Raw genomic sequence first — 15,480 nt, forward strand, 5'->3', positions numbered from 1 at the left:
CCGAAAACTCCACATTAATATTTGTCCTTGCCAAAAGAACAGTAACCGCGGCGGGTTTACCAAAAACCCTACAATATAAATAAAGGGTTGGAACATGACTCCAATACCTGTGAGTATTAAAGAACAGAATTCAAAATTCAGAAATACTCACAAAATATTGGTAATGTCAAGTCCATCCCGGACGAGCCCCCAAATTGAAACGAATTAGGTCCGTTTCTTGGTCCCGAAATCATCCTGCAAACATTCTATCATCTATTTCAGACGTCTGGAGGCAATTCCCCTTAGAAAGAAAGATACGCAGACAGAGTTCTAAAGGGATAGCCTGTTTTATTATTAGTCTGCATTCATTTATATATCTTCAGTGGTATTAGCAGATGACGTAAGTACAGACCATATCTAGTGATAGGATACATAGGCTTCAAAGAAGCAGGATATGTACTTCATTGTTTAAAGCTAAAAGGTGTAAAAAGCTTCCTTTATCTATCTCAACCGGTACATAGCAGTGGGGGGTCGAGCCTTCATTGTCTGAGAGCTAACTTCGTTAACATAAATTAAATGACCTCTTCCCAAACCATTAAGAGAGTAAACACGAACATTTACTTCCAGCATGGACAGAGACAGAAAACTTATCCTTTAAAATGTGTCCTTTCAGTCGCGGGCGCATTCCACGCAGTCCCGTATTGACTACTTGCTTCTTTCGCGGGCTGTTTTTTCTCAGGTGGAGCGAGCGGAGATCGGTCCCTACGCAATTTCAGATCATGCTTGGGTGTGGTTGGAGTGGACGCCCCCGGGGCAGTCCTCGCCGTCCTGTCAATGGACCCCAAGTTCTATGATTCGTTGGTGGCGCGCTGGAAAGACTGTTGCTTTCATAATGATCAGCACCGGGAGGACCCTGTTCTTTTTTGGGAAACCGCTAAGTCGGTTCTCCGTGGGCATATTATTAGTTATGTTTCGCAAGCCAAGAAGAATCGGGATCGGGAAATTTTTCGTTTGTCCCGGCATCTGGGGACTCTTCGTCGTGCGTATAGCCGTCAACCTACTGATGACAACCGGCAGGCTTTGTTGGACGTGCAGGTTGCTTTGAATGAGAGGCTTCACCAGCGGGCATCTAAGAGTCTGGCCTATTACAAATATCGTCTTTATGCTTATGGTAATAAATGTGGTCGTTTTTTAGCTCGTTTGATTTCTCACAGAGAGAGCAGACAGAAAATAGTAGCCCTTACATCTTCGGACTCCAGGCCTCTTACGGCTGATGCGGACATTTGTCAGGCTTTTCGGGACTATTATGCTAAGCTATATGCAGAGCCTTCAGCGCAAGGTCTCCCGGGGGGGAGCTGTATTTGGACTCTTTGGATTTACCTGGTTTGGATCAGACCCATTTGGAGACGCTGAATGCCCCGTTGTCGGAAGCGGAGGTGGATTCGGTTATTCGTCAATGCCCGACTTTGAAGGCGCCGGGCCCTGGCGGCTTTCGGGCGGAGTTTTATAAGTTGTTGCGGGTAGATATTGTCGCGCCGCTTACGGCTATGTTCAATGTCATGGTGGATGCGGAGGCTATGCCGGCTTACCTTAACTTGGCTCAAATTATAGTTCTGCCTAAGCTGGGGCGAGACCCCACCAGGGTGGAATCCTATCGCCCTATTTCCCTGCTCAATTGTGAGGTGAAGATCTTGGCTAAGGTTCTGGCTAATCGATTGGCTTGTGTTCTTCCTGAGCTTCTTCATGAGGCTCAGGTTGGGTTTGTGTGGGGCCGTTCGGTCGAGAAGAATTCTTGCCTCTATGGAATTTTGTGCACGCCGCCAACTGCCTTCGCTTATGGTCAGCTTTGACGCAGAAAAAGCCTTTGACTGGGTGCGTTGGGATTTTTTATTTGCCACCTTGGCCAAGTATGGGTTTGCGAGCCGTTTTGTTTCGGCGCTGAGGGCCTTGTATACTTCTCCAACAGCGGCCCTTATGGTGAACGGTTGCAGCTCTTCGTTGTTTGATATCTCCGCGGAACGAGACAGGGCTGTCCTTTGTCCCCGCTTTTGTTTATTCTCACTTTAGATCCCCTGTTGCGTGCGATCCATTTGACGCCTGAGGTGCAGGGGGTTACTTTCGGTTCCCTTTGTTTTAAGGTGGCGGCTTTCACGGACGATCTATTTGTTCATCTTACGGACCCGCAGAGCTCGTTGACGGCGTTATTGGAAACGATTCAGGAGTATGGGGACTTTGCGGGTCTTCGTCTGAACTTGGGGAAGTCGGAGGCTTTGTCCACTTCGCCTGCCTTGCAGAATAACTGGGGGGTTTCGTTTCCGCTGCGTTGGGCGACTGATTCCTTTTGTTATCTTGGGATTCGGCTCCCGGCATCTCTTGGTCGTCTTTATTCTCTTAATGTCGGGGCGCTTTTGGATCGCACGTCGTAGCAGTTGGATCGTTGGAGGGATTTCCCCCTTTCCTTGTTGGGGCGCGTGGCGGTGATTCGTATGGTTATTTTTCCCCAGTGGCTCTACGTACTCCGGGTCCTCCCGCTGCGTCTTCTTAAGAAAGACTTGAGGATCCTGCGACGGGTTTTGGCTAGGTTTTGTTGGCGAGGGAGGAAACCTCGGTTGTGTTATGATTTGCTGGTGGCGGGGTGGCAGCAGGGCGGTCTTGGTATCCCGAATTATGGTTTATATAATTTAGCTTGTCTTTTGCGGCATCTTAAGGATTGGTTGCTTGGGGATTCTCAATATACTCGCACCTCGCTTGAGACTGTTCTGTATGCCCCGTATTCTCTCCTTGCTTTGCTCCACATGCCTGGGGGGGCCTTGCCGCGGGAGGTTCGGGGCACAGTACTTTTGGCTTCTATGCGTGGGGCGTGGGAGGGCCTGGTTGGGCGCCTGGGGGGGGATCTGCGGGTGTCTTCTTTGTTACCCCTGATGGGCAATCCAGATTTTGTACCTGGCATGGACAATTCGACTTTGGAAAACGTTGGGCTTTTTTCTGGTGGAACATCTGCTGACCGTCGATGGGGACCTGCATACTTTAGCGGATATGAGGGAGCGGTTGGGGCGATGCTGGGGGGGGGACACTTTCGCTTACTGTCAAGTTAAACATTATATTCTCACGCTTCCCCGGATTGCCCTTCAGCACCCGTTGGGGGCTCGTATTCGGGATCTGTATGCCCAGGTTGAGCCTTTTCAGACTTCGGTGTCCACCTTATATCGGGCTTTGCTTCCTTTTGAGGCTCCTAGAAACTGTCTGAGGGTTCGGGATAGCTGGGCCTCGGAACTCCATCTGGACCTAGCTTCTTGGGAGGTCTCCCGGAGTCTGGCGGGCTTGCCGCGTTTAATCCGAGGAGCCGTGTTGCAGGAATGTTATGCTCGTATTTTGTATAGAGGGTATATCACCCAAGCTCAACTATTCAAATTTGGTGGTGTTGCCTCTCACCTGTGTCTCAAATGTGGTCGGGATCTGAACACGTTTGCGCATGCTTTGTGGACTTGTTGGTGTATTCAGGCTTTTTGGGCTGAGGTTGTCTCTTATCTGAGCTCGCTTTTGGAGACGTCTGTAGCGGGCACGGTTGAGCAGATGGTACTGGATTTACCGGGAGCTTTTCGTTCTTTGCTTCCTGGAGCTCGTTGGCTGTGACGTAAGGTGTGTCTCCTGGCCAGTCGTTGTATTATGCAGCAATGGACCTCCTCGACCCCTCTGTCTTTTTGGCATTGGAGAGCTCTTCTTCATGAGTTGGTTCTTCAGGAGGCCCTGGAGGTGGGGGGTTCCTTTAAGCGTCGTCGGAGCTTCTTGTTGATCTGGGATCCATATTTCAGTTCTTTGTCTCCTAGGGGACGTGGCCTTCTTCTGAACACCTTGACTTGAAGCGGCTTTCTCCTAGCTAGTTCTGGATCTCGACATCTCTCTGCTCTGTGGTTTGGGTTGGGGGGGGTTTGCGGAGGGGTTGGAGGGGTTCTGTTTAAGGGAGGGGGATGCTTAGCTTGTTTTGCTGTCCTAGGGTCATCAGAGTCCAGACCCTGGGGGGGAATTTGGTTTGTGCCTTTCTCTGCCTGGCGTTCCACTTCCTTAGGGGGGGGTGCTGGTGGGGGGGGTTGGGGGGGGATTTTGAGGTGGTTGGGTATTTTTATGGGCAGGTATATTTGACATGCTTATGTATGGTTGTCTTTGTTTATGCAGCCACTGTATCTTTTTCTCTGTGCTGGCATTTGTTGTTGCTGTATTCACTTCTGCGTGACTTTCTTTCATGTCAATAAAAAATTGTTACAACCTAAAGACTGTAAGATCTTTTTTTTTTAATTCTTTTAATTCTTTATTGATTTTTTAAAACTTCAATAGTGCAATAGTGCAATACAACAAATGTAACATATAAAAATACAATAAAAGCACATTAAACTTACACATTTTTTTAATCAACCATTTTTCCCCACCTTCCCACCCACCCAATGATTATTCAATAAAACACAATAACATAGATTACCGCAAAAAAAAATACCCAAATCTAATTACTAATATCTTCCCATCCAGTCACCCACCCCCAAAATGTAAGTACCCTAGAACCCACAGAAATAATCCCCCCACCCTACCCTAGATATGTACCTAAATAAACAAAAACTAATTCACATCAATAATCAATTACAAAGATGTAACATAAGATGTCAATGGGCCCCATATCAAATTAAATATATTTCTATGTCCCAAATTATCAGCGTCCATCCTTTCAGGTCTATAACTGGAGCAAAGACTTGCCCACCAGAACGAAAAATTTAAACGATCAAAGTTTTTCCCGTTTCGGGTGATCATCTGGATGGCTATCCCAGTCATTATAAGGAAAAGACAGCCTTTATATTGATCTTTAGGGGGCTTAACATGTAATATTGTACCACAAATGACTGCCTCATACTTTAGAGGAATTCAGGATGTCACAAAGACCATTTTTTTGTTTTTTATTCAAGAACTCAGATATTAATTTATACCACCTGGCAGCCTGATGTCCTAACGAATCTGTCTGGAAGGAAAAGATCTGCAGACTATAATAATTTTTTAGATTTTGCCAATCAAGGAACCAAGACTTTAAGATCATTTTAATATGGGAAATGCAGTTACAGGCTGAACATATTTAGCTAAACTTCGACAGGATGATCGTTGTCCAAAATACAATCAAGCTGGAGCCTTTTGGTCCTGTCCATTTCTACTCCAGTTTTGGTCTACCATCACCTGGGAAGTCTCCACCTATTGGCGTTGTACATGGAGGCCTTCTTCCTCTATGCTGTTTGGCCAGTACAGAAGAATGACCTCATCCCCCGCAGGAATGAGAGGATTTCTACATCAAGCGGTATCATTTGGACTTCAAAATATTCTGGATATCCTCTTGTCCTCCTACACTGGTGTTCTCTAATTATTTCTCAAACGTCTATGGAAAGATGTGATTCAAAATATTCTGGATATCCTCTTGTCCTCCTACACTGGTGTTCTCTAATTATTTCTCAAACGTCTATGGAAAGATGTGATTCAAAATATTCTGGATATCCTCTTGTCCTCCTACACTATCACACTGGTGTTCTCTAATTATTTCTCAAACATCTATGGAAAGATGTGATTAAAAAAAAAATAAAAAAAAAATCTATAAACGAAAATGGGAAAGCACTTTCAGTTAATCTGGGAACTATTTGGGAACATGTTGACCCCCGTGGCATGCAGTCGCCTACTAAATCTATTTGATTTTTGAACTCTCATAAGACAGTACACTCAAGGCCTCTGCTACTAAACCGCGCTAGCAGTTTTAGCCCCGGGAGCTGCGCTGAATGACCCGCTCTGCTCCCGACACTCATAAGGACTCTATGAGCATCGGGAGCAGCGCGGGCCATTCAGCGCGGCTCCCCGCGTTAAAACTGCTAGCGTGGTTTAGTAGAAGAGGGGGGTCAGTTTTAAGTTTGGGGTGGGAAGGGTGGGTAAAGTTCTATGTTTGTTGAGAATTGTTTGTAATTGAAAAAGTCTGCTATCCTTAGTTCATTCTATTGATATATTATAAGAACATAAGAATAGCCTTACTGGGTCAGACCAATGGTCCATCAAGCCCAGTAGCTCCCGGTGGCCAATCCAGGTCACTAGTACCTGACCAAAACCCAAAGAGTAGCAACATTCCATTATCTCAGAGTAAGTAAGATTCTGGAACCCCTAAAGAGTGCAACATTCCAAATAGAACCCCAAAGAGTAGCAACATTCCAAACAGAACCCTAAGGAGTAGCAAGATTCCAAACAGAACCCCAAAGAGTAGTAACATTCCAAACTGAACCCCCAAAGAGTAGCAACATTCCAAACAGAACCCCAAGGAGTAGCAACATTCCAAACAGAACCCTAAGGAGTAGCAACATTCCAAACAGAATCCCCAAAGAGTAGCAAGATTCCTTGCTACCGATACAGGGCAAGCAGATATACTTGTGTATATATATTTATTTCATTTTCTATCCCAGAACTTTGAGCTTTTAAATGATACTTCTGTATTATGTTTTGAACTTAAGCAGGAATAATAAATATAGACACACGCATGCACACACACACAGGGCGCTCAATAATTTATCTACCTGAATATAAAAGAAAGTAGCAAGTGTGTTGAAAGAAGTCTATGCATGTTGTGACATGTCTCAAGGTTACTCATGCACAGTTGCAGCTCAGTGTGAGTCTAATATTCCAAGAGACAGGATGTCAGGAGAGTCCTCGTGTGAATCAAGTAATAATCTGCTAGATTTGGAGCACCGTTCAGTAATAAAATTTCTCACAAAAGAAGGGAAAAAGCCAAAGGATATCCATGAATGCATGACTGCAGTTTGTGATGAGTCTGCCCCATCATCCTACAGAGTAAAAATTTGGAGCAAGAAGTGGGGTAGAGAGTCCATTGAAAATGACCCTCACGCTGGACGGCCTATGGAAGTAACTTCCACAGAAATGTGCAAGAAAGTCAAGGATTTAATTTTGTCAGACAGATGGATTAAAGTTTCCCAAATTGCTGAAAGAAAGGACATCTCGTCAGGTAAAGTTTGGAAAATAATTCATGAAAAGTTGGACATGTCCAAGGTTAGTGCAAGATGGGTTCCAAAAATGCTGACACCATGTCAGAAGACCACGAGACTCCAGTGCTGTCAGGAGAACTTATAGATGCTCCATGAACACCAAGTTAATTTTTTTGTCGTTTTGTGACTGGAGATAAGACTTGGGTCTATCACAGAGATCCTGAATCCAAAATGGAGTCAATGCAGTGGAAGCACACGTCATCCCTCACCCCAACAAAGTTCAAGACAGAAAAATCTGCATTCAAAGTCATGGCAACTATCTTCTGGGATGATGAAGGCCTTTTGCTTCTGAAATTCATGACAGCAATAACTGGGGAGAGTTACGCCAACACAATGATCGCTTTGCAGGAGTCAATCAAGGAAAAAAAATTGAGGAAAGCTCACAGCAGGCGTGCTGCTTCTTCACGACAAAGCGCCGGTGCACATATTACGACAATCACAGGCTGCCATCTGAAAACGTGGGTTTCAGCAGCTGAACCATCCACCCTACAGTCCTGCCTGGGCGCCCTCGGATTATTTCCTGTTCCGAGTTTTGAAGCAATCTCTCCGTGGTGACACAATTATCATTCCAAATTTCACCTTCCTTTCTCCCGAACTTTAAATGGCTTTTAGAAGTTTCAGTACCATGGCCAGCTCCACCTACCCCCCCCTCCCATGTCGCTCTCTTTTTCCTCCCTGCACTTAACCCTATTAGAATAATATTCTTGAGAATACATTATAATTGCATAGGGTATTTATTACAGTAGGAGAGGCCTCTGGTCAAACACTGGAGACAAAAGAGGTTTGATAACTTGTTTAAAAGCACTTTACATTGACTTATGAAAAATACTATCCAATTGACGAGGCTTAGCTGTGGGGAAGGAAGGGGTAAAACCTGGGACAGGAACAAAGATTCAATTCTTTCTCTAACCTTTATTTATTGTTTTTTGGAAGCTTGAATACCTCTACTAATATCTATTTATACCATCTATATACAGATACTATAATTATTGTTTCTGTATTGTCATACACTTACCTGTAATATTTCATGGAATTCTGTTTCTTCTATCTTCTCTGTGGATGTTCCTAAATGGACTTTATTTGAAAGTGTCAAAGTTCCATAGGTAAACTGAAATCTTCCACATAAAATAATTCCATCCACATAAAAGTAAATCATCCACATAAGAGCCTTAAAGGACCTAGGGATACAGGACCCAACACGGTCCGCGTTTCGACAAAAAGTCTTCTTCAGGGGTCCAATTGTGTGGTGAGCCGGAAGTGAGACACTGCTTGCAAGAGTTTTTTTGGTTTTCTCTGGATTTTCTTCTTTGTGGATATTTCGGGGTCAATTCCTTTTGTTTTTTTCTTCTATCTTCTCTGACAGGGGCCAGAGCATGATTTCATCATCAAAGCACCAGAAGCAGGTGAGTACCCCCTATCTCTCCTGCCTCCCCTTCACCAACAGTATCACGAGTGGAGCAGTAAGCAGACTGAGAACCAGGGAAGACAGAGTTCGATTCCTAATGCCTGCTGTTTGTGATCTTTCAAGGTTTCAAGGTTTATTAAATATTTGATGAATCGCTATATCTTTATACAAAGCGATGTACATAAAAATACAATTAGTTAAGATAAAAACATACAATAAATATATAAACACTAGATAATAGACAAGACCAACAACAATTGGAAGGGAAGGAGGGTTAAAGTTACATATCTTATAATAAGAAACACATTTAAGGGTAAAACATTAAGGAGGTAGTAAAATTCTTGAAACGAAAAATTTTTATTTAAAAAAGAAGAAAAAAAAAATTTTTATGTATTAAAAATCTTTTTAAAAAGAAATGTTTTCAGAGATTTCTTAAAAGAGGGAATGTCTTTTTCAATTTTTATGTATTGGGGCAATGAATTCCACCATTGGGGGCCCACGACCGAAAACATATCTAATCTACGAGTGCCTATAATTTTTAAAGATGGAACAACTAATAAGTTTTGGGAAGATGATTTGAGTGCGCGTGCGGAACTATAGGGAATTAGCATTTTAGAAATGCACGGAGGTTCTTTGAAAATCAAGTTTTTAAAGATAAGTAATAGAACTTTAAACTGTATACGCTGGCAAATAGGAAGCCAATGTGCATCTTTGAAGAGTGGAGTAACATGATCAAATTTCCTGGCATCATAGATTAGTTTTATAGTCGCGTTTTGAACAATTTGCAGTTGTCGTTTTTCTTTTTGAGTAGTATTAAGCAACAAAGAGTTGCAATAATCCAGTTTTGATATAACCAAGGAATGAATTAAAATATTGCGAGATTTGGATTCAAGATCTTTGACGAGTCACTTAATTGTCCGGGTCTCGCTGCATCTGGGTAGGTAGAACCGATATTTCAGCCTGAGGAAAGTCACCCGCACAACTGCAACAATCATGACACCAGCTGCAGAAGCCTAAGAGAACAAGTCACTTTACTCTCTATTGCCTCTGGTGCAAACTTAAATTGGGATCCCTCCAAGGACTAAACTAAACTAAACCTTAGACTTATATAACGCATCTTCTCTGTAATAGTAGAGCTCGGCACGGTTTACAAGAAATTAGAAAGGAGAACGGATACAATATGGATTTGGAATAGTAAGGAGAGGAGCGGAATTTACAACTTTGAGAATAGCCAAGTTTTCAGATGCTTTTGAAATGGCTGGCAAGAGCCCAGAATAGGAAAATTATTCCACAGCTCAGTAATTTTGAAAAGTAGAGCCTTCCCCAATTTGCCAATGTAGGTAACGCCTTTCGACGAAGGAAAGGACAATTAAAATTTTGGAGTCGATCTGGTAAATGTCAGATCTTACAGAATTCCAAGACAGGGGAATTAAAAGAGGAAGGATGCCAGGCAAGATCACATTTAAAATAAACCCTGGAAATTATTGGAATCAATGAAGTTTTTGTAGGAGCGGAGAGACGTGAGATACTATACCTGAATGTAATTCACCTTGAGTTACTTCCGAGAAAGGCATGAGGCAAATCTAAATCCACCACAGGAGAGAGGGGAGGAGCCGGGTGTCAATTTTGAAAGAACTTCCAACATTCTTTATGCACAGAACTTGGCTGTGAATTGTCTGGGAGCCTAAGAACATAGGAATAGCCTTACTGGGTCAGACCAATGGTGCATCAAGCCCGGTAGCCCGTTCTCACGGTGGCCAATCCAGGCCTAAACTCCTGATGCTCACACTCAGAATGCAAAGAGGGATACCTGGCACTCAGTTCAGGCAACTTTCCCAGCCAATCGTGAATCTGATGAGAGAGGGAGGTGGGGTGAGGTGTCTTCCTTTGGTTAGTGCACCACCTCTCACTAGACACCACAGAATACAGCCTGGTCTGATCCCGGACCTGGTTACTTTTTTATGGCCACCTCAAGCCCATCCCTTCCCTACAAGGCTGTAGAAGGCTCTTCTTCAGTGGGCCAAGGCCAGCATAGGGAGCCAGTTTGTGGTTCAGTGTGTGGTGCGGTGGTTAGAGCTACAGCCTCAGTACCCTGTGGGTTCAAATCCCACACTGCTCCTTGTGACCCTGTGTAAATCACTTAATCCACCAGGACAGATAGGGAAAAATGCTTGACTACCTGAATGTAAACCACTTAGACTATAAGTGATATATAAATACTAAAAGTAATAATACTTATTCCTCTACTCTCCCCCCAGTGATATGAACCTGACAAGAAGCTCTTGTTAATGCATGTCCCCACACTGCTGCCAAACTGATTACCATGCTTCTGCTAAGGTGTGATGATGGAGATAACAATGCTTGGGGTGAAATAGAGTCAGGGGCAGTGTTCAAAGCCCAGTTAAAAGCCCACCTCTTTGAGAGTGATTTCCACTCCTAACTCCTCTCACCTCACGCATCCCCAACCCTATATGTCATGTCTGTCCGTCCAAGTTAGATTGTAAGCTCTTCAGAGCAGGGACCATCTATAAATGTCAGCCCGCCTCTTTGAGAGTGCTTTTGACTCCTAAGTCCTCTCACCTTGGGTTCTGCATCCCCAACCCTATATGTCATGTCTGTCCGTCCAAGTTAGATTGTAAGCTCTTCAGAGCAGGGACCATCTATAAATGTCAGCCCGCCTCTTTGAGAGTGCTTTCGACTCCTAACTCCTCTCACCTTGAGTTCTGCATCACCAACCCTTTACATCATGTCTGTCTGTCCAAGTTAGATTGTAAGCTCTTAAGAGTAGGGACTGTCTATAAATGTCAGAATGTACAGCGCTGCATATGCCTTTCAGCGCTATATAAGTGATAAATAGTAGTAATTGTAGAGGCAGAAATATGGTAGGAATGAAGATGAGGAGGAGAAATATAGGGGGATGGAGGTTTTCTCTCTGGTTCCTAAAAATGTCTACCAATGCCCAGAAAAGTCTAGTATTCCCCCCCCCCAATCCTATTTAGAAATATAGTTTTAATTTAAAAAAGCAAGAGGTTGAAAGATGAGATCAGGGATTGGCAGCCTCCAGTCCCATAGACACCAATCTGCTTGGGTTTTCAGGATGTCTCTAATGATTGGGGATTGCCTTCCCTGAACAAGATGTGTTTGGTATATTCAGATCACATCTCGGAACAGTGGACAGAGTCACTGTCTCTGTTCTATGCGTCAGACAACACCCCGGGTCTCCGACAACAAAGATAAGCCCATCACCTGATCAGATTATTACATCTCAGACTTGTCCCTGTCTTTGGACCATAGAAAACACAAGAGTCATTCCTGGTATAACATCTCCACTTTCTTTTAGAGTTTTTCCCCATGAGAAACATCTCAAAATCTTTGCGTGAAGGATTCAGAAAGCAGACGTGGCTCTGTCCTTGGAGCCTGGTGCCAAACAATGTTGAAAGCCCTTTGGGAAACTGATGGTAGCAGTTGGATCTTGATCTTAAGAGGGCATGAGTTTTCTTGTTGTCAAACTCTGTCTATCTGAAGGGCAGGAGATTTTCCTGGCGAGAAGGAGAGGTCTTTTTTTTTTGGGGTCCTTCCATAGCTTCAGCAGACAACCTCCCCTCCCAGCATAGTCCATATTGCAGATAGCAGCAATTGCCACTGCTGGGTCAGACCAGTGGTCCATCGTGCCCAGCAGTCCGTTCACACGGCGGCCCTCTGGTCAAAGACCAACGCCCTAATTGAGACTAGCCTTACCTGCGTATGTTCTGGTTCAGCAGGAACTTGTCTAACTTTGTCTTGAATCCCTGGAGGGTGTTTTCCCCTATGACAGACTCCAGAAGAGCGTTCCAGTTTTCCACCACTCTCTGGGTGAAGAAGAACTTCCTTATGTTCATACGGAATCTATCCCCTTTCAATTTTAGAGAGTGCCCTCTCGTTCTCCCTATCTTGGAGAGGGTAAACAACTTGTCTTTATCTACTAAGTCTATTCCCTTCAGTACCTTGAATGTTTCGATCATGTCCCCTCTCAATCTCCTCTGTTCGAGGGAGAAGAGGCCCAGTTTCTCTAATCTTTCGCTGTACGGGTCCACTCATTCACATCTCACCTACACTGGGATGACACATAGCAAGTAATTTGCATGGATGCAGATTTTGACTTGACGGATGTATTTTGCATATCTCATGTTACCCCTGTGCATTTTATTTTGGTTGTAGGCACTAGAATTTTTGGAACAGAGAATTCTCTTTGCAATTAAACTTTCTAACTGATAAGCTTTGCAATGCTTCTTCTTATTTTGTTTTTTGCGAACTTTTAAAAACGTGGCTATATTAACAATATTTTAATTGAATCTGTTGCATTTTATTTTGTATCTTTATTCGATTGTTGTATTGTATTTGAAATTTCTGTTATGGTTTTTGCTTTGCAAACTGCTTTAACACTTGGGCAAGAGGTGGTACGTAAAAATCAATAAATCAAATCCAAGCAAGATGAGTCAATTGATAATTGACATCTCAGCTTCCAAAAGCCAGATTTTGTCTCCTCTTCTCCACTTCCTTCTTGCTCAGAAACTCAGAATCACCTCTCAGTCCTTTGTTTCTCAATGTGGATGGTAAAGGAGCTGTTTCAACTACTAGATTTTCAGGAAGCTTTTGACAAAGTTCCTCATGAGAGACTCCTGAGAAAATTAAAGTCATGGGATAGGTGGTATTCAAGCCAGGCTGGAAGACTTGAACATCGAGGCCAAAAGAGTTGCCAGAATGGATTCTCTCTCCCATATGACTGGGCTAGAGACTCCGTTCTGTGAATTCAAATAACAGACATTAGGAAAAGCCATGTAATAATCAATTATAATTTATTAACAGTGCTCCTATTGTCTGGGAAGAGCAAGCCATCAAAATTTCAGTGCTCTTCAAAGGGAGAAAGCAAGGACAAACAGATTTATACCCTATGTGACATCATTTGTAATAATTATTATGCTTTAGAATACAATGGCACAGTTGATCACATGACTTCCTTTCCAAAAATGCCTTATGTCAGTGTTAACATTAAAAGTCCATTCGGTAAAGTTTTTAAACCCAGCGGGTGGTAGTGTTTCACTTTTTCTTTCTAAATCACTTTTGATTTCTGACCTTTTCAGGCATCAATCGTGTCAGTAAAAAGCCAGTAAAGACATCTACATCCTGGCATCTGTATGACCTCCCAATTAGAATTGTATGTTCTAATCTATAAGGAACAGATTTTCTCTGTAAAAAACCCAAGTTTCCTGTTCCTCTGAGAACCGTATGAACAATGGTATATAACTTTGACTATGTCTTAAGAGTCACAAAATCAACCTTCTGAACTTCTGTAGCATAGCCAGAATGTAGAATCAGCAATTTAGACAAGGAATGCCAATCTGTGAGCTTAATCTTTTAATTACAAGGTCTCAAGGCTGAGTTTCCAAATTTTAATGTATAGGTACCGTGTTTTAATTTATTCACTTAATTTTGATTCATTCACAATCTCAGTTTTCTGTGACATCTTATCGCACCTGTAAATTTCAGAAATTCCTCAACAGTGGCAAAGTTCAGTTGTGGATTAAGAATTGGTTTCAGATAGAAAACAGAGGATAGGGTTAAATGATTATTTTTCTCAATGGAGGAGAGTAAACAATGGAGTGCCGCAGGGGTCTGTACTAGGACCGGTGCTATTTAACTTATTTATAAATGATCTAGAAATTGGAACGACGAGTGAGGTGATTAAATTTGCAGATGACACTAAACTGTTCAAAGTTGTTAAAACACATGCGAATTGTGAAGAATTGCAGGTGGGCTTTAGGAAATTGGAAGACTGGGTGTCCAAATGGCAGATGAAATTTAATGTGGACAAATGCAAAGTGATGCACATTGGGAAGAATAATCCAAATCATAGTTACTGGATGTTAGGGTCCACCTTGGGGGTCAGTGCTCAAGAAAAGGATCTGGGTGTCATCGTGGACAATACGCTGAAACCTTCCACTCAATGTGCAGTGGCAGCGAAAAAAGCAAAGGGGATAGTAAATAAGACTAAAAATATTATAATGCCTCTGTATCGCTCCATGACCTCGCCTTGAGTATTGCGTTCAATTCTGGTCACTTTATCTCAAGAAAGATATAACAGAATTAGAAAATGGTTCAAAGAAGAACGACCAGGATAATAAAGGGACTGGAACTCCTCTCTTCCCCACGCATCTCTACTTCACTCCTCTCCCACCACCATGACCAATAATTCTCTCTCCCTCCCTATGCCCAGCAATTCTCCTCTTTCTTCAACTCCCCATGTGCACCATCTCTCTTTCTCTCTCTCAGACACCCAATTCTCTCTTTCTATTCCCTCCCTCACCTCAGCATCTCTTTCCCTCACTCTCTCCATTCTTCCATCCTATGGTTCATTCTCCCCTCCCTTTTTCCCTTCATTCTGTGTCACAAGTTCATGTCCCCTCCCTCCTTCCTTCCATCGTTTGTCTGAAGTTTGTGCTCCCTCCCTCTCAAGTCCCAACACACCCCTCTCCCTCCCTCCTTCCCTCCATTTTGTGCCTCAAGTACGTGCTTCCTTCTGGCGGATGTTTACCTTCTGGTCAGCTCCCTCCTTCTCACTGCCACAATCGTTTCTCTACACAAAGCCGCTGAATAAGCTGCAATCTCTTTAAATTGCACTTACTTAAACTGATATAAAGAGAGTTTACATAATCCAAACGAACTAATATAATAGCTTGGACTAGTGTTGCCCAATTCACGATTCAAATTGATTCACCGATTCGAATTAGGTGAATCGATTTAATTTTTTTTTTAAATCGGCCTCCCAATTCGATGACCGATCCTTCCCCCCGTACCTTCCTAAAGCAGGAGCAGCAGTGCTGCCTCTTGCTGGCTCTCCACTGCCGCTCCTGCTTGAGGGGGAGGGTCAATAAGAAAGGCCTGCATGTTCTCCCAGCTTCCCCGTTCTTACCTTAAGCTAATACGGCAGCCTGCAGGATCGCTGGTGCTATAGCGATCCCTGCAGCTGCCGTTGTCCTCAGCGGCACATTCTCT

General features: G+C 43.3%; 1 protein-coding gene across 1 annotated transcript in view; it reads left to right on the forward strand.

Annotated features, from left to right (window-relative positions):
• LOC117356049 overlaps nt 1-15,480 on the forward strand; it is a 191,373-nt gene that overhangs the window by 98,609 nt on the left and 77,284 nt on the right. Inside the window, exon 3 of the mRNA XM_033935309.1 lies at nt 8,407-8,446. Within this exon, the coding sequence (XP_033791200.1) occupies nt 8,407-8,446 (40 nt within the window). The remainder of the gene's footprint in view (nt 1-8,406; nt 8,447-15,480) is intronic.

The sequence above is a fragment of the Geotrypetes seraphini genome, chromosome 2 (assembly GCF_902459505.1).
Source record: "Geotrypetes seraphini chromosome 2, aGeoSer1.1, whole genome shotgun sequence".
Lineage (NCBI taxonomy): Eukaryota > Metazoa > Chordata > Amphibia > Gymnophiona > Dermophiidae > Geotrypetes > Geotrypetes seraphini.